The sequence below is a fragment of the Eurypyga helias genome, unplaced genomic scaffold (assembly GCF_000690775.1).
Source record: "Eurypyga helias isolate BGI_N326 unplaced genomic scaffold, ASM69077v1 scaffold9155, whole genome shotgun sequence".
Lineage (NCBI taxonomy): Eukaryota > Metazoa > Chordata > Aves > Eurypygiformes > Eurypygidae > Eurypyga > Eurypyga helias.
Window position 1 is genome coordinate 4490 of NW_010249497.1, and position 19422 is coordinate 23911.

General features: G+C 43.9%; 1 protein-coding gene across 1 annotated transcript; it reads left to right on the forward strand.

The window, feature by feature from the left end:
- Positions 1-262: 262 nt before the first annotated feature.
- Positions 263-18268, forward strand: LGR4 (leucine-rich repeat containing G protein-coupled receptor 4). The gene is made up of 15 exons (XM_010151381.1): positions 263-324; positions 1213-1428; positions 2100-2171; positions 3881-3949; positions 4529-4600; positions 4687-4758; positions 5440-5508; positions 6500-6571; positions 8667-8732; positions 9856-9927; positions 10873-10944; positions 11246-11371; positions 12722-12843; positions 13936-14010; positions 16961-18268. The coding sequence occupies exons 1-15, from the start codon at positions 263-265 to the stop codon at positions 18235-18237; spliced, it is 2514 nt and encodes an 837-aa protein (XP_010149683.1). The 3' UTR covers positions 18238-18268.
- Positions 18269-19422: the final 1154 nt, after the last annotated feature.

Sequence of the window (19422 nt, forward strand, 5' to 3'; positions counted from 1 at the left end):
GGCTGAGCCGGTCCCCGCCTGCGCCTTTTGCCTGCGCTGGTTGCCAGTGATGCTGTCCGAGTAACTAGGCTGCTGGTGTAGGAGGATGAACCACCAAATTGGTTCAGGGTATATTGCATGAGGAAGAAGAACGATATTTTGCCCGAGAGTTTCTGCTGTTGCTGCCAAAGCCATCAGACAAGGAGTTGCAGTTACGGGTTTGTCGGTTGTCACGGGTGAGGATTCTGAGTGAGACTCTGATGGTCGCACCTGCACGTCCGTCATGAGGGCTTCACATCTGGAGTCGGAGCTGATGATGTGCAGTTTAGGTTTCCAGGTGTGGAGGTTGGGTTTTTTTCGTTTGTGCTTTGAAACCTGAGGAAGCATCGAAACCCCACGGCACAGGTGAGCCGGTAACTAGCAGAACTAATGCTCACACGTGGTTTGCTGTTCTTTGTGAAAGATATCTGAGTCACTTTCCACGTGTGTTACCACTGCTAGTGTTTGCACTCACAGCTCATTTGGGGAGAAAAGGGTGATGGCAAACCCAGTAATGTAAACAGCCAACGGAGCTAATGTGCTATTTCACATTTGTTTTGTGGAGCAGTTAGAAAGGATCTGGTGCAGGAGCGAGGGACATTTCTCAGTTTTAGTTGATAACCCAATGTTTTATTTGCCAGGATAATCCATAACTCTAACTTTGTTCAAGAACTGCTTTTAATAATCCTGTTCTTCCGCGCAGTCACTCAGGGTGTGTATCAGTATCACCAAACAAAGCATAGAAGAGCGTACAATGCTCTCGACAGTGTAGCTGTAGGGATAATCACTTCACATGAGTAAATGCCTCTGCAATCTTTGGTGCAATATCAAGCTGCCATTTCAAAGGCTTATTCCAGTAGTGGCAGCTGAGGGGTAGTAGGGGAGAGGTGTGTAAATAGTTACCAATTCACTTTAAGATGGTGATAAGCATTTGAATTTGTTAAGATGTTTTATTGACAATACCTGAGAAGAAGCTTTTTAGAAGCTTTCCTTCATGGGCTCTTCGTTTGCCTTGAAAAGGTGCTCATTGTGCCATTCAGCAAACCTTCAAACTTCCCAGCATTAAATTATTCCAGTAAAGCATATTTAAGCTTAATAAAAATAATCAATCAGGAGTAATAAGACTTTAATTGATATTTTTACTTACCTCTGATTTGTGAGTTTACTATGTGGCTTTGTTCTGTCTTCATGTAGGCGTTTAGATGCTAACCATATCACTGCCATACCAGAAGACAGTTTTGAGGGTCTGGTGCAGCTGCGTCACCTTTGGTTGGATGACAACAGCTTGACAGAAGTTCCCATCTATCCGCTCAGCAATCTCCCCTCTCTGCAGGCGTTAACGCTGGCTCTTAACAAAATAACGCACATTCCTGACTACGCATTTACGAACCTCTCAAGTCTGGTTGTTCTGTGAGTATTTGTAACTGTGTTTCGTAGGTCACTTGGTTTCTTTCCTCAGTTACTGTTTTGATTAATCTGGGATGGCACTGTAAATGGTATTTTGCTATGTTTTATCTCAGTTGTCTAGTAATGGCCTGTATTGCCAACACGAGATGGTACCGTGTATAGCAGATAAACCCACTGAAGGCTTGCTAAAGACTTTCCCCTAAATAGAAAGCCCAATGAGCTTTGGGTAGTGAGACTGACATGTATTTTCCTGACATCTCGTTTTACTAATGAGTAATTCAAACCAGTGGTTACCAGAGAAAGCTTTCAGAGATACTGAAAGACAAAAATATCTGCTACAGACCTCTTTCTGTGAAAGTCTTAGATATCTCCAAGGATGAGTATGAAATATTAGTTTGATTTATATGTTTAAATCATATTTTTATCACACTTCTAGATAGTGAGTAAAGATTTAAAATAGGTTGCCTTGACTGCAGGTGATCTATTCTGTTCCCAGATGAGGATGAAATATTTCTGTCTGGAAGTGACAGACATTCTTCTGCATAATCCACCCCATGCAGTGTTGTTTTTCTAAACCACGTGACTGTCTTTATTTCATAGAAATGCCTGCTAATTTGTTAGCTTATATGAAATCATTCACTTGTTTGCTTACTTGTTTTGGTTTTCTTTTTTAGACACCTTCATAACAATAAAATAAAAACTATAGGAAAACACTGTTTTGATGGATTAGACAACCTTGAAACCTTGTAAGTATGTTGCTCAAAGTAATTTGTTCAGTGTTGGTCTCATTCCCAGCCTAATAAGATTTTGCAAATAAGGCCTGTGTGCACCGCACAGCTCATACCACCGACACGTAGGTCCAGCTCAGGTTTCTGAACTGAAGACTGGTATCAGCGCAGTGCTCCACCAAAGCTAATTAACTATGCTGAGAAGCAGGTAAATATTAGCCCGGGTGAAACGTCACACTGGATGATGTGGCTGTACTGTTCCTTGCCCTGATCTAGCTGGTGTACCTTTGCGTAGCACTCCACTGAGCCCGGTGGATGTAGCAGAAGTGTTTGAGTAGCCCTGTGGGTGATAAGGGACAAATATTTGGTTCTCAGATTTACTGTAGGATTAAGCATATTTAAAATACCCTGCCAGAACTGTTGTGTGTGACGATAGGAGGTTTCTCGGAGGTCCCCTGCGGGCTGTTTCTCTGCTGCCTCTTCCTTACTGGATGGGCACTGCTGCCTGCCAAGGAGGCTGTTGCTCACACGTCCCTGCAGCTCCTGAAGCGATCCTTTGCAGGCTGGTGGAAAACAGCCCGGCTCCTGGTTCCCAGCCTCTCGTACAAGAGCTTCACCTGGGTTCACTTTGAATACTGGCAATATTAAGATGATGGTTTATATGAAACGGTGAGCCTTATGTTCCTTTGGACAGAAACGGGATGGGGGCGGGAAGCATCACCTTCGCCTTGCCCCGTGTCTGTCATACCTGCTGACAGTCCATACTCCTCCCAGAGCTGGTTGTCCGTAGCATCCGGATGCTAGCTCCACAGTGCTCCTCAACCTCCAGAGCACCTCCTTGGCAAGGAATGGCTTTCGTCCTCTTGGGTTACACTCCCCAGTTCCCTTCAGCTTGCTCACTGCAGGCTAAGAAGTGGTGTCTCCTTCAGCAGTGCATTTTGTTATGCTTAGGAGAATGCTAAGTAAGTAAAACAAATGAGGGATGGCAAGGGCACATTGCAGCCAGTGACAACCTCTGTTAACATGTGGTGTTTGAAGGAGTCCAGGAATGCTGCTTACTCCAGCTATCTTCTCACCCTCTTGGAACCTCAGTTAAGGAATAATTAGATGGTATGTAAATAACACAGCTAATGGGAGACTCAAAATATTTTTCCTGCTCATAAGGAGTCCCTTTTGCAGAAAAAAGGCTGTGGCAGGTCCAGACATGATTTCAGCAGGTCCCCGTCACCAGCATGTACTGGTTTCCCTCTGCTTCTGTTCAATATTTATAATTGGGATTGCTACAAGGTCTGCTATTGCCTAGTGGCTTATTTACTGTTTATTTTATAGCACCTGAAATAAAAGATGTCTTAGTAAGCTAATAGAGTAGTATCTACTTTTTTTCTTTCTACTTCTTTTTTTTTTTCTTTACGTCTTTGAAATCTTAGTTCATTTCCATGTAAATTCTGTGAGGTATTGAAAAACACTGAGCTTCACTGTGAGGGAATGTCATTTGACTTCATATGAAGAGTCTTGTGGATAATATTAAATATTTTCACTAAATTATTAGCTGGTTATAAAGTACAACATCAGAAAACTAAATCCAAGTTAAAAATCAAGTTATTCGATGGTCTAGATAAAGGTGTTCTGAGAACTTTTTACTTTCACTGAATTGTGTTAAATAAAAATAATTTTAAAAATTCATGATCTGTATTAAGAATTTTGTAATCTTCCTGCTTTTCTTCCAGGGATTTAAATTATAATAACATGGTAGAGTTCCCTGAGGCCATCAAAGCACTCCCAAGTCTAAAGGAGTTGTGAGTATTACTTATTCTCCCTTTTTACCAGTTTTCTTTCTCCTTTCCACAAATGAGGAGAGAAAAGAAATGCCTGGATTTGAGAATGGTTGCCTCATTATGCAGCAACCTAGATCAGATTAAGTTATGCTAAGTGATGCTATAATTAAAGGAAAATATAATCATCAGCTAGAGAGGGAACCTATTGAAAATGATTCTGGAGTTATATAAGCAAGCAATTTATTCAGGAGAATGATTAGCATAGATCTTAATCATGAGCTGGTTTTGGCCTCCAGTAGCAGAATTAAATATTCACTGATCGCACATGTTTTCCTTGTTCCCTCCTTAGGAGGGGAAGAAGAGAGAAAGCATAGGATCATGTTTTGGATGGAATACTTGCTTTTGAGTGAAATATTTTCAGTTTAGCTGATGTGCAGCAGGCAGAAATCACGCCTTCAAAGTTATTCCTACAGTTTGACTTATTTAACTGCACTCTTGGCAGGACTGGGAATTGAGTAGGTGTGAAGAAAATGACTATTGGTTGAATGTACTGGCAGTATATTTTTAAATGTTGGTTTTCTTCTTTGCTAATATCTTTAGGGGATTTCACAGTAACTACATTTCCATAATTCCTGATGGTGCATTTGCAGGAAACCCCCTTCTGAGAACGATGTAAGTAATTTTCATGCATCTATTTTCAGTGTTTAGCAGATAGTGACTGTAAGAACAGCGACTGAAACCTATTTTTCATTTCCCAGACACTTGTATGACAATCCTTTGTCTTTTGTGGGGAACTCAGCATTTCAGAATCTATCAGATCTGCATTCCCTGTAAGTATCCTCTCAACTATATAGTACAAGAAGTGGGTATGAATTGTTGTGGCTAAGAACTTGCAATAACTGAAGTTTCTGACTGCCTCTTAGCTTACAGTATTTTTGCAGTAAGCTTTAATAAACATTGTTACTGTTGGGAATATCCAGTTTCTGAAGGAGCTCTAGTAAATATGTTTTACAACCTTTTTTTTTTTTTCTTAAATCTTCATTGCCTTGCGTAAGACACATAACCTCAGGCCAAATGCTCAGGTTCTTACTTAAACAAACTGCAATATGTCCTAGGTGGTTTTTGAACGGGGATGTGCATTGTGAGAATGTTTTGCAGGTTAGTGCATGCAGGCTCTCAAAAGATAGCAGCTCTCAGGGTGATGAAAAAGCAAAATGGAGTGAGAATTCGAACTCTGAGCTACAAACCACCTACGAGTTTATGCCCTTTCATACGTGTGTTCGTATGACTCTTTCCAACTTGATGAATTCCAGTTGTTCGCTAATGGAGGAGTAATTTATTCAGCAAATTACTGGTATAAGGAGCAGTGAAAGTATTACCTGCCTGTGCAAAATTCAGACAAAAGCAATAAGGATGTACGAATGTCTGCTTAGTGAATATCTGGCCGACAGCCGGATTGAATGTCTCAATTCTTTGCATAATACAGCTCACTTTTTCTGGGGATTTTTTAGGGTCATTCGGGGTGCCAGCATGGTGCAGTGGTTTCCCAATCTGACAGGAACCGTGAATCTGGAGAGTTTGTAAGTATCTCCTACAGAAATAATTTCCACTGATTTCTTGGGTTTGCCTCTTGGGAAGTGATTGGAATATGATTAGTGGATTCTGGAGAGCAATGGGATGTATGCCCCTCTACTCTGCTGTCGTGAGACCCCACCTGGAGTGCTGCATCCAGGGCTGGAATCCACAACATCGGAAGGATATAGACCAGTTGGAGCGAGGCCAGAGGAGGCCACGAAGATGCTTCGAGGGCTGGAGCCCCTCTGCCATGGGGACAGGCTGAGCGAGTTGGGCTTGTTCAGCCTGGAGAAGAGAAGGCTCCGGGGAGACCTTATAGCCCCTTCCAGTGCCTGAAGGGGCTACAAGGAAGCTGGGGGGGACTTTTGACAAGGGCCTGTAGTGACAGGACAAGGGGTAATGGGTATAAATTGAAAGTGGGGGGGTTTAGATTGGGTATCAGGAAGAAGTTCTTCCTGGAGAGGGTGGTGAGGCACTGGGACAGGTTGCCCAGAGAAACTGTGGATGCCCCATCCCTGGAATTGTCCAAGGCCAGGCTGGATGAGGCTTGGAGCAACCTGGTCTAGTGGAAGGTGTCCCTGCCCATGGCAGGGGGGTTGGAACTGGATGGTCTTTAAGGTCCCTTCCAACCCAAACCATTCTGTGATTCTATGCTCTCTTGTGTTGGTAGAAGTTAAGTAATGACACAGCTTTTCTCACGGCGACATCTGGGTGCCTCTTGTATTATTATTTTTTAAAAAACAGGATAAGCTGACATCGGCCTGTGTAAAGGCCAGGGATAGTAACCCCTCTCTCACAGAATTGAAAAACAGACCAGTTGGCTTTACCAAAAAAACCACATCAAACAAAGAAAAAAAAACAACCTTTTTTGTGTGTATATCGGCACGCTGATAGCCAAGACACCATTCTTCTGCCCTTACATAGGCTTGTTGTGCTGTCTGCCATCAACAGGGCAAACACTTATATATGTGGTTGGTTTTTTTTTTTTTTTAACAGAACTCTAACAGGGACCAAGATAAACAGTATTCCTGTTAATTTATGTCAAGAGCAAAAGGTCCTACGAACTTTGTAAGTATGCATCTTGTGCTCCTATTTTCATCTGCGTCAAAATGTCTTAAAAGAAATGTAAAGATAATTTAAAGCAAAAGTATTGCTCAGAATTGCTCATCCTAGTAGTTTTATCGAAGTTGGAAATCTGATTCTGGTTTCTGGAGTCTTCAAATCAAGACGCATGGCAGAGTTGACGTACTGCCTCTGTATTCCTGAAGCAGGGTCCCCTTGGCAGGGCTGCGCTCTGTCTTTCGTATTTATAAATGGCATGTGAGGTGGTGCTGCAGAACATCCTTTGCCTCTTCAAATGTGCTCTGCCACCATTCATTCTTAACACGACAGCAGTCATCTACGTGCAGAGGTTCAGGAAGAGTTTAGTTCTAGTGCTTTGACTTCCTGTGTCTGGGAACACGGGAGAGAACATCAGTAACCCAGAAAAATGGAGATGAGGGTTAGGAAGAGGATAGTAATACAGTAGTGAGATGGAAAAAGCTGTAAGGCTGTTGTTAAAATAAATGCAAAAAAACAAGCTGGAAAATGAAACCATTGTGGGGGAGAAATAAAGCCATGTTTACAAAGGATATACACGGGAAAATTTGAGTCAAAACAAGTGCTGAAAATGGAGAGGAAACGTCTGTTCTGTTTTATAGAAGAAAAACTGGGGAGAAAGAATGAGAAGGTAGGATTTATTTTGAAGTGGCATGTATCTCTTGAACAGAAGTTTGAGGTTTGTTAGCAGGTTTCTAGTCTCCTGTTTTGCTGCATAGGTTCACGGAAAATTCTCAACTCCCCTAGCTCTGCTTAGGGAGGTACCAGCACACTAAAATCGAAATTTGCACCAAATTCCTGCATTGCATACCATCTATCCCCTTTATTCAGGAAAAGCAGATTATTAGTAAACCTTTTTAGATTACAGTTCCCAGGATTCAAGGAATTTTCACAGTATGTTGTTGGGATATGCGTATATCCAGATGCAGGGCTGAAAGCAGTGAATTAGAATATAGAATGTACATAGAAATATAGAATCAAAAATACTGATTGGGATGGGTCTCTTGAGCTGCTGAAGCCCATACAAAGGAATGGCCTGTTTCTCCATTGCCTTTCAACTACAGTGCACTGGTTTCAGTTGTTAAAGTTTGTCAGATAGAGGCCTTTGGGATGATTTTTTTAATGCTTGCTCACTTTACATCACTGGCTGAATATTTATATAATATCAGCTTTATTCTGCTATTTGTTGACTGTGACAAGTTTGATATAGTTGTGTCTTTCTACATTTTTGGGTGTGTGTATGTATAGTCGAAGTGCATAGTGGGGTTTGTTAGATGGAGAGTGGAGAGATCATACTTGTGATTCCCTTAAGGATTTTCTCTAAACTACCCTTAGTTTTTCTGCAGAATGTTAGTAACAGGGAGATTTATCTAGATGTATCCAGAGAAGTGTGGCCAGCCGGTCGAGGGAGGTGATTCTGCCCCTGTCCTCTGCTCTGGTGAGACCCCACCTGGAGTGCTGCATCCAGCTGTGGAGCCCTCAGCATCAGAAGGATATTGACCACTTGGAGCGAGTCCAGAGGAGGCCACGAAGATGATCAGAGGGCTGGAGCACCTCTCCTATGATGAAAGGCTGGAAGAATCGGGCTTGTTCAGCCTGGAGAAGAGGAGGCTCCGAGGAGACCTCATTGCAGCTTTCCAGTATCTGAAGGGGGCCTACAGGGGTGCTGGGAGAGGACTGTTTACAAGAGCCTGTAGTGACAGGACAAGGGGTAACGGGTACAAATTGAAAACAGGGAGGTTTAGATTAGATATCAGGAAGAAATTCTTCCCAGAGAGGGTGGTGAGGCACGGGAACAGGTTGCCCAGAGATGTTGTGGATGCCCCATCCCTGGAAGGGTCCAAGGCCAGGCTGGATGAGGCTTGGAGCAACCTGGTCTAGTGGAAGGTGTCCCTGCCCATGGCAGGGGGGTTGGAACTGGATGATCTTTAAGGTCCCTTCCAACCCAAACCATTCTGTGATTCTATGATTTTTCAGCCACTCCACTGAACGGGTACACGTGATGAGATGTTTCAAGGAGCAGGGAGTTGAACTAAGCACCTTTCTCCCGTTTTCTGTTTTGAAGGGATTTGTCTTACAACAGTATAAAGGACCTCCCAAGTTTTAAGGGCTGCCACTCCTTGGAAGAAATGTAAGTAGAAATATGTCTTGTGTATCCTTATTACCTTCTTAGTATGCTGAGTCTAGAAACTCTAGACCTCTAGGAACTTTTTTGCTTGATGTTTGATCAAAAGTACGATTCTGAGGTTAAGGGCAGAGAGAGACAATATGACCATCTCATGTAACGAGTGTGCTGGACAAAGTAGTTCACCACTTGTGTTCTCCTCGATTAGCTAAAGTTTAATTGTTCTTATTGCCCAAAAAAACGAAGGACCCTTTTATCCTGCATGTCGTATTAGTAGTGCTATATGCACGAATGGAACAAGCATTTGTGTGTTTTCTTTCCTGCCTCTACCTCTGCTATTCTTCCTTGCTTGCCTCCAACCATCAGCCTGTGCTTCTGTAAAGTGTTTTTTTCCTCTAGCCCTTGGTAAGACACAAGGAAAACCCATCTCTGCTTTTCCTTACTTCATTGCTGTAAAGCGTCTGAAGCTTAATTTCCACACCCTACACAGTTTTCCCACCTACATGTGTTCCTACTTCTCCTACCCCTACTCCACTCAAGCTTCTTTCCCCTTAGCCAGGGCGGGGCTTAATAGACTTCACACATGCCTTTGCTCTTACACTCTTGGCATCTTGGGGTCGTTGTACACGTGGTTCATTGTAAAGGGAGCTAGTGAACTGGAAGTAGGATTTAGCCCACTGCCTCTTGAAACATTTCTCAATATTTTCTTTCCATAAATCTGTATTTTGAGAAATGAAAGGGCACCCAAGGTTAGAATATGCCTAAAGATTCCCTGCAGAATGAAATAGATTGCCTTTTTTTTTTTTTTTTTAAATGTCAGTGTGACCTTTCAGAGTTCACAGAGTGTTACTTTGAGCTTGGAAATAATTCAGTCCACACTTAATAATCTCCTCTAAATTAAACGAGCCGTGAATTGGGATTGGGCAGAAGTGCCATGAAAGGGCTTAGTGGTTGTTACTGACATGGCCAATGCGAAATAACTTGACCAGTTTGCCTACACGGGGAAAGGAGAAAAGTCTTGCCGTTGGTAAGGCTCAGTCTGTGCATCCGCAGGCACCGAGCTATCCCTTGGTTTGAAGGCTGCCCTTGTTAGCCTGTAAAGTTCTGTTTCTGCTTCTTTACTTTGCAGTTCCTTACAGCATAATCAGATCCATGAAATCACAGAGGATACCTTTCAAGGACTGTCCTCCCTTCATGTCCTGTAAGTGCACGTAGCTGCGTACCGAGTAAAACAAGATAGTGGTTTCGATTGCTCTTTACACTGATGTCAGGGTTTGGTGTCACCAATCTGATTGATGCCAAAGGCCAGGCACGCTGGATCACAAGGTGAAGCAAACTGCTTACAGGAAATACTAGCAGCAGCCAGTTTCAGTCCTATTCTTTCTATTCTCCAGTTGGGTGTTCTAGGCTATAAAGGTATTTTTTATACACATAGGGAGATTTAAAAAGGAGTATTTTGGTAGTCCACTATTTTGCATTACATTATTACTACATTATTCCATTATAGAGTATTTATTGGAGAGATCCTGTCTGTTCCTTAGGAGGAGGAGACCAGTAAACAATACTGTCCCCTCCCCTTACATCTCTCACTATATGAAGTATATATAGGAACATTGAAATTACTGTCGGGTGGGAGGGAATCCCTAAATTGACAGGTTTGTTAAAAAGAGTGGCATAAGTCACGGTGGTCCAACAGGATCCGGATCTGGATTTTGTGCTGCAACAAAGCAGATGCCCTTCTGCTTGTTCTTGTGTTGTCTCCCCCTGTCCCTACTGCCCTGTCCTGCTGCAGGTGTGATTGTCACTGAAGGGATTGTCCTGGGAACGGGTGGTGCCAGAGCCAGCCTCTGCCTTTGGAGCACAGGCTGGGCTGCTAGGGCCAGGAAGGAAGGGAGAGGGGGCAGGAATGGAAGATGGATTCTGCTTTGTGGATGAGGTGAGGCAGGATACAGCTGCCTTACCAAGGGATTTGGCTGCTACTGCACCTGGCTGACTGGGGGGAGAGAGGAAGTGGAAGCATTGTTTGCCTTGCCTCTCAAAGGCATCATGTGTTTGTCACCTTAGGGTTTTTTTTTTCCACAGTATAGTGGCTGTTACAAAGTTTTGATGAAACTGCTAAAATAATCTCGTTTGGCATTCATTGCAGTGACCTCAGTAGAAATCAGATCCATCAGATCCACAAGGAAGCTTTCGCCACTGTTGGAGCTATTGTTAACCTGTAAGTAGACTCTTCTGCAAAGCAGCCTTCTTTCTCTATTATTAAACTGCTGAGAGAGGAAACGTTTTTAGCTTAAAACTGGTATGTGCCCAGCACAGGTTTCATTTCTGTGAATCACAAAACCTCTCACTAGGTGAATGTATGCAGGGCAGACTTCCTTAATGTGCTGACGCTCTGACAGGCGTTTGCTAAACCGCAGCGTCTGTGTGAGGCTTAAAAAGCCTTCCTACTCCAACGAAGTGTATGGTACAGGATCTTCAAATTTACTTGTTGTAACGCTGTCTTAATATTTACGTTTCAGAGACCTAAGTTTCAACAAGCTCACCTCAGTTCCTACTGAAGGATTGAGTGGACTGAATCAGCTTAAACTTGCAGGCAATTCTGAGTTGAAAGAAGCTTTGGCAGCAAAGAACTTCGCAAAGCTCCGGTACGTTGGTCAATAACACTACAGACAACCTCGCTTATTTTGGACAGTAACAAGCAACACGGCAATAAATGAAGCCGGTGTAGATAATGCTCATGACAGATGACCTGCTGAGTCCTGTAGGGCCTTATTGTTGCCATACAGAAAAGGGCACCTGGCTTTTCTGGTTCAGAAGCTGTTCACAGACTATTTTCTTGGAATCTTTTATATTTTCCCTCCACCAATTTTCAGGCAGATACTGTCTGACTTTGCAGTAGTGGTTTGGGGGGATTCCATTTCTTATTGAACTGAGCACATCTGTCTTTCAGAGTGTGGAAAAAGGGAGCAGACACGTGGGTGTCTGAATCTGGAATCCCCATGCTTTATACATCTGCTCTTTACTGATACTCTTACCGGTTGCCTCCAAGAATAATCATGGAAGTAACATGGAAGCCTGGTACTGATTTCAGTGGGAGGTGGATCAGATGGTGACTAACTGCTTTGCATTTTGCAAGATCTTTCTGAACATTAATATTTCAGTTCTCAAGAAGCAGTTAGAAATTGTTTCCCATACTGTCTAATGGAGATGAAGGTACTGGTTAATCTGTCCAAGGGCAGCAAAGGAATCCATGTCAGGTCTCACCAGTCCCATGGAAAGTGCAGAGTGGTTTTTTAGGTAGCGATCTGTGTTTGAGAGCTAACGCATTGTGGGATGCTGTAGACTGACATTCCTCCTAAATATTTTCAAGAACAGAATTCAGGAACGACACTGCAGATAGTTGATACTGTAGCCTTGAGTCAGAAAAATCAGCTTCTGGACTGCTATTATCTCACTGTTTCTGTGGACTTTCTAAAACTCTGTATGCAGCTGTACTTCTCTGCCAGGATTAATAGTATGCGCCGTTTCTGCCAAACGTCCAGAAAGACAGTAGAAAAAACCCCAACTCATTTCAGGGCCACAAAATGAAGAGTGAGGAGGAAAGATAGGTTTTTAACATTGTGGTCATCTGGGAATTAACTTTCTTAGCAAACAGTTACTCTTCAATTAACTTCTTTAATTAGTTTTGAGTTTAATTTGTACATCAGTGCCACAAATGCTGATCAGAATTTGTTTTGTATAAGGAGTAGAACGAGTACTAAAGAGACCTAAACGTCACAGAATTTTCTTTGTACTCCTTGTAACAGGCAAGACTTGGATAAGTCACCTGTCCTTTATCTTGGGGCAAAAGTTCATCAGAAAAGGTTGCAGCTGATCCAATTTGAAATAGTTTATTAGCGACTGTGACAAAAAGAAGATTCATTTTTTTAGCACTGAAATGTGCCACTTGAGTATTTTTAATAGATGTAACAGTCTTTGTTTTGCCTGTATTTCAGGTCCCTCTCTGTACCGTATGCTTACCAGTGCTGTGCATTCTGGGGTTGTGATTCTTACTTAAACTCTAATGCTGAAGATTCCAGTCACCAAGATCAAGGTTCCTTGGTGGATCGTGAGAAGGGTAGGTGTTCCACTGTGCTAAACCAGCAGTAGTGTTTCGGACCAGACCAGTCTGAATAACAGTGTGTGTTCATAGAATGGTTTGGGTTGGAAGGGACCTTAAAGACCATCCAGTTCCAACCCCCCTGCCATGGGCAGGGACACCTTCCACTAGACCCGGTTGCTCAAAGCCTCATCCAGCCTGGCCTTGGACAATTCCAGGGAGGGGGCATCCACAGCTTCTCTGGGCAACCTGTCCCAGTGCCTCCCCACCCTCTCCGGGAAGAATTTCTTCCTGATATCCAATCTAAACCTCCCTGTTTTCAATTTAAACCCATTACTCCTTGTCCTGTCAGTACAGGCCCTTGTAACAAGTCCCACACAGCTTCCTTGTAGCCCCTTCAGGCACTGGAAGGTGCTCTAAGGTCTCCCTGGAGCCTTCTCTTCTCCAGGCTGAACAAGCCCAACTCTCTCAGCCTGTCCCCAGAGCAGAGGGGCTCCAGCCCTCGGAGCATCTCTGTGGTCTCCTCTGGACTCACTCCAACTGGTGGTTGTCTTTTATTAAGGAAATTTAGAAAATGTAAATCTTTACAGGGATACAAAAGCTGTCTCTGAAAGTGCTGAGAGGCTGCTTACAAACAGGCAATGCCATGTTCTTTCTGAATGTGGAAGATTTGACTGTTTAAGGGTGGGGGAGGAGGGGAGATTAATTCTAAACTGTCAGTGCTGTTCCTGTCACTTTCTGCCAGAACAAAAATGTTTTATGGTTCTCAGTATCTGAACCTTCCTGTTGAGAAAGGGCTTGTCCTTGCACTGTCTACTTCAAGGCCCATGGGTCTTTCCCCAGCGATGAAAGATGTTGCTGCCCTGTTACAAAGCACTGTGAGTAGCTGGGACCGGCAGTAGTAACTCACGCTGCTGCAGCAATTTCCGCACTGAGCGTTCCTGACGCGGCAAACCAGAACAGCCCCACTTGTTAAAGGCTTGAACGTTGGCGAAGTGTTAGGCTTTTGATCTTTCAAAGGGCTGCTTCCTTTCAGGCGGCTTCACTGCATTGCACTGGTTTTCTTTAGATCCTACAACTAACCTGTTTTTCATTTTTACTTGGATGCAGCTGATGCGGATGCTGTAAGAAGTGAGGAAAATGAGGAACTGGGACAGACTATTATTCACTGTACACCAGCAACAGGTAAATGCTGTAATGTGCTGTAGCCACATGGTGAACTTCAGGCTTGGTATTATGCAAATAGCTGTCTGCAGCTAACATGTTTAATTCCTTGTAGTCATTCTGTACACAGCAGATTAAATTCTGCAATGCTTGGGTGAAACTCCGTTTGATGTCAGTGTTGTTTTGGATGAGCAATCACAGAGATTTGCCTCAGCGTTAGACACACAGCACTGTGTTGGAGGAGTAATCGTGAGCAGAACATGCGAGACTGTAATACTTCTATTGGGAGCTTGCCGTGTTTAAGGCATTGTCCCTGATTCTGCGTTCCTCTTGCCAAAGCGATGTCTGTGGAGCAGGCTGTGTGAACGCTCATCTGCTTCAGTGAGGAGTCAGCCTGTGCCTTAAAAGCTTAACTCCAACTGCTGTCATGGCTGGTTTTAACCAAGCCGGATGTCTTTTCAGGAGAGAAGAGGAGGAACGCTCACGTGAACTGTTCCCCAGCCCTGCTAAAGCTACATCAATTGACAGCAAAGGGCTGTTACAAGTAGCAGGGGCAGGCAGTAGCATCTTAAACAACTACGGATATTTGTGCAATGAGTAGTCTTACTGGTGTACCAGAGCTACTCCAGTTGAGGAGTGTTGCAAGTCCTTGATCTTGCAGACAAACATTTTCATTCCAGGCAGCGTCATTGCTGCCCTTCTGCTTATCCTCCTCGTGTGGGAATTTCTGCACGCAGTTCCGCTCCGCTTCTAAAGCGCTTCCTGTGGTGCCTCCTACTTTCTTGCCTTTGCCACAGGGGCTCTCCAGACGATTCCTTCCATACCTCTTGTACCCTCCTGTTTGCGTAACACATAGATGGGGGAACAGAATGCTTCCAGTGAAGTTACCTCTGCGTGAGCAGGGGTTTTCCAAGTCTTCTTTCAGTCTTTGCTCCTAAACTGGTATTTTATACCCAATATGAAAATCTGTTCATTCTGCATCTTTTGGGCTAGCTCCACCTTTAGAATATCACAAGGATTTCTTGCTCACAGCCCAAGAAAAATTGTGGCCAGAAAGTCAAATATACTATTAATGTGACTGTATGTGATTTGAGAATTAATTTGACCAGTGCTGCTTGCTTGTTTTTGATCTCCTGGTCGCAGAATGAGAATTCCGATGGTGAGTTACGTGGGTTAAATCTTTAAAGCCTTTAGCTCTCTTTTTGCCCATGCCAGAGATGCTGCAGCTCTAAAAGGAAGGAAGAGCTTGTTTTACAAGTTGCCTTGTTTTTCCCCAGTCCCTCCCTTACTAGCAGCTTGTTTGTGCCACGCTCTCGTCTGGTCCTAAGTAGGACGCTCCACCCGCCGTGTAAGTTCTGAATCATCGCTCAGCTCGTCGATCCACTTTCCGCTTTGCCTACTGGCAGGAATGGATTGCTGAACAGTGGCATGCAGGTAGCCTAGCGCTGAAAGCAGCCAAACTCACCCTGCCCAGCGGGAATTTCCCCCGGTGGGCTGGGAATGTTGGCAAGAGAGGAGGGTAACTTCTAACTGTGAGGGTAGCTAGACCCTGGCAGAGAGACAGGAAAGTGTGATGGGCTTTGTTATTTGTCTACGGCTCCTTGCTGTACAGCTACTAGAAAACAGACGTCAAATTGATTTTTGAAAGCACAGCATTGACGTTTTTATATTTCCAAAGTAGGAAGTTGGTTTTATTTTTAAGTAGATTCAGCTTAGCAGGTACATCATGTAAATAATTATTCCAGTAAGGATGTCTTCCTCGGGAATACCTGCAAAATAAAAGGGATTTCGCTGGTGGATAATCCAGTTAGCACCATTATTTCTTGCCCAGAAGTGAGGCTTGCTCACTAGACAAAAGGATTTGACTTCTTAGTTGGGTAATTTCTGGCAGTCGCTTTAGGCCTTGGGAGATTTTTGCACGGGCATTTCATCGCTCTGCGCAGGGGCTGTTCCAGCCGCGTTAGGGATGGGCTGTACTTACCTTTCGCCTGCCTAAAGGGGAGGGCGTGAGCTGCGCGGAGCCAGGAGCCTCGGCCCGAATCCGGCTCAGAAGCTCCAACCCGAGGTGGCAGCACAGTTTGGTGTTTTTCTGCTCTGCCTTCAGCCCCCAGAGTGCCGGGCTGTGGGGGGAGATCCCCAGCTATTGTGCTTTGGACAATTAGCAGTGCCTAATGGGCATGTAGGAGAGGTTAAACGCTCCTAATTGTTACTTAAAATCAGTAGGATCTCCTATGGAATAAATAGCAATTAGTAGGATTAGAAGGGTAAGCAGTAGTAATGACCTTTTTTCCTTGTCTCTCCTCATATTATTTTGCTTGGTGGACATTTTTTATTATTCAGGCTTCTTTTAAGTGGCAAAAGAGGCAGAAAAATCAGTTCCCTGTATGACCAAGCTCACAGGGCCTTTCAGTGACGAGGGTGGGGGAGAGGGCTTGCGGTGAATTCCTGTTCCCATTAAAGCAGATTACACTGAACTCATCGGCTGTTCTACAGATGTTTCCTTGTGACCAAAAGTTACTCCAGAAGGCATGTTTGTGAATCATTTTTTGAGAGAATATGTTGCTTCTAAAAAAACTGCTTCCCCTGACTAGTGAACATCGGCTTTTGTTTTGTAACCGAGTCTCTCTCTGAAGTATGAAATCTAAAGAAAATCAGAAGTGTTTAGGTGGCATGAACAAAAGCTATTCACAGCAGCTAAAAGGTAATTAAGTTTGTTTAGCTAGCTTGTTTATACAGAGTATTCTCAAGTGACCATTCATCGCAGTGATTATTATTTCAGGCATAATTAATTAGTAAATAGCTTCAGCAGAACAGTTTACTTGCGACTGACCTATTTAGCAGTTCAGCTGTGTACTCTATTCACAAATTAATGAGGAGTGCTCTTGTAATACCTTTTGAAAGTCTTGCTTATTAAGGCACGATTTTTTTTTCCCTAAATTGGTTGTCCTTCTGTTTTTGTTTTTTCTTCTAGGTGCTTTTAAGCCTTGCGAATATTTATTGGGCAGCTGGATGATTCGACTTACTGTCTGGTTTATTTTTTTGGTTGCTTTGTTCTTCAACCTGCTTGTCATTTTAACAATATTTGCATCCTGTACTCCGTTGCCATCTTCCAAACTGTTTATAGGCCTGATTTCTGTCTCTAACTTATTTATGGGAGTCTATACCGGTATTTTAACTTTCCTGGATGCTGTCTCTTGGGGAAGATTCGCTGAATTTGGCATCTGGTGGGAGACTGGCAGCGGTTGCAGAGTTGCGGGGTTTCTTGCAGTCTTTTCATCTGAAAGTGCCATTTTTTTCCTGATGTTGGCAGCTGTTGAACGGAGCTTCTCTGCGAAGGAGATCATTAAAAAGGGGAAAAGCAATCGCCAAAAACAGTTTCAGATTGCGGCAGGTCTTGCTTTCCTGTGTGCTGTGGTAGCGGGATGCTCACCACTTTTTTATAAAGCGGAGTACTCGGTGTCACCCCTTTGCTTGCCCTTCCCCACGGGAGAAACGCCTTCCTTAGGTTTCACGGTAACTTTAGTGCTCCTGAATTCATTAGCGTTTTTGCTAATGGCTGTTATCTACACTAAACTGTATTGCAACTTGGAGAAAGAGGACCTCTCCGAAAACTCGCAGTCCAGCATGATTAAGCATGTGGCTTGGCTAATCTTCACGAACTGCATCTTCTTCTGCCCTGTTGCGTTCTTCTCGTTTGCACCATTGATCACCGCGATTTCTATCAGCCCTGAAATCATGAAGTCTGTTACTTTGATATTTTTCCCATTACCTGCTTGCCTGAATCCGGTTCTGTACGTATTCTTCAACCCAAAGTTCAAGGAAGACTGGAAGCTGCTCAGGCGCCACATGACCAGGAAGAACGGAGCGGTGGCGATGGCCGTCAGCGCTCAAGGGGGCTGCGTGACGCAGGATTTTTACTACGACTGTGGTGCATACACCCATCTGCAGGGTAACATCGCCGTCTGCGAGTGTTGCGAATCGCTCCTTTTATCCAAGCCCGTGCCCTGTAAACACTTAATAAAATCACACAGCTGCCCCGCGCTGGCAGTGGTGCCTTGCCAAAGGCCGGATGGCTACTGGTCGGACTGCGGCACCCAGTCAGCCCACTCCGACTACGCGGACGAGGACGACTCCTTCGTGTCGGACAGCTCAGACCAGGTGCAGGCCTGCGGCCGTGCCTGTTTCTACCAAAGCCGAGGATTCCCTTTGGTCCGTTACGCCTACAACATACCCCGAATTAAAGACTGAAAGGGCCTTTTGCCGTCGGCTGTTGTAATAAGGAGGTGTAATGCTTCGTGGACTTGTTGCCTGTTTTGACCTTTGGAGCAGGAAGCACTTTTGTAGTCATCGTTCAGCGTCCTTTGTAAAGAAGGGAAGCGGGCAGTAACTTCTTGAGCCATACGTTTGAAAACAATTAAAGAAATAAATCGATTGCCCCGACTGTAAATAATTGGTAAACCAAATTTGTTACCCAATGTTTTTACTCCTTCCACGCAACAGTGGTTTCTTTTATACCGTTTTTTACGTGCTGACGGTGTGTTTCCATGTTGTACTCCAGTTGTACTTTGCTTCTGCTGTTGGCAAGGTAAGTTCTGTTCATTTTTTTCTTTTTTTTCTGCCAAAGCACAATATAAAGGACAGCTGTTTAATATTAAAGAAATTATTTTTAAATGTGACTTTTCTATAATTAAGCAAAACCCTCTCTTCCTAACTTTGTATAGTGTATTCAGCATTGAATCTCAGGATGAATTTTACTGCAGGGCCAAAAAAAAAAAAGGGATTAATTCTCCCATACATAACTGTGACAGCAATATAGGAACACCGTGTTTGCTTTGTATTTCAAGCCACCGTTCAACTTCAGAAAGAGGTTGTGTTACAACAGAGCACTTGTAATCCACAGTATCCATAGACTGTGAAGCAGGCATGTTAACAGCTGTCAGGAATAGTTGGGCCAAACCCATTTTTCCGGCGATGATGCGTTACTTCAGGTGAACCACAGCAACTTCCTGCAGTAGGGTCACGGCTGGAAGGAGTGTGGACGCGTCGGGGGGGTGTTAGCGGCGCCGGCCGCTGACGTAGCTCGTGTCTTCGCAGAGAGACTGGCTGATACTCTGCCGCCTGTTCACTGTTGCAGCACCCCAGTCGTACGCACCGGTAGGCTGAGACTGGAGCAAACGGCGAGAGAACAAAGCAATTTTGCAATAGAGGTAAAGCATTTTTCCAGTTTACCGGGACTGAAGCGCAGCGTGCCAAGCCACCGATCTGCCTGTAAATCGGTGCAGGATTTTTTAACCGTTCAAGTCCTGAGACCCAAATGATTTAAGTACAATCAGTGATCCATTTTTATTGAGTGTGAAACCTGATCAATATAAAGTTATGAATGCACAATGAATAATGATGTATGTTCCTTGACCAATACGCTAAATCAGGAGC

Coding starts and splice junctions, on each gene's coding strand:
- LGR4 (XM_010151381.1), top strand. CDS start 263: ATGAGGGCTTCACATCTGGAGTCGGAGCTGATGATGTGCAGTTTAGGT. Junction 4,601..4,686: donor AACCCCCTTCTGAGAACGAT/GTAAGTAATTTT, acceptor TTCATTTCCCAG/ACACTTGTATGACAATCCTT. Junction 11,372..12,721: donor AAGAACTTCGCAAAGCTCCG/GTACGTTGGTCA, acceptor CCTGTATTTCAG/GTCCCTCTCTGTACCGTATG.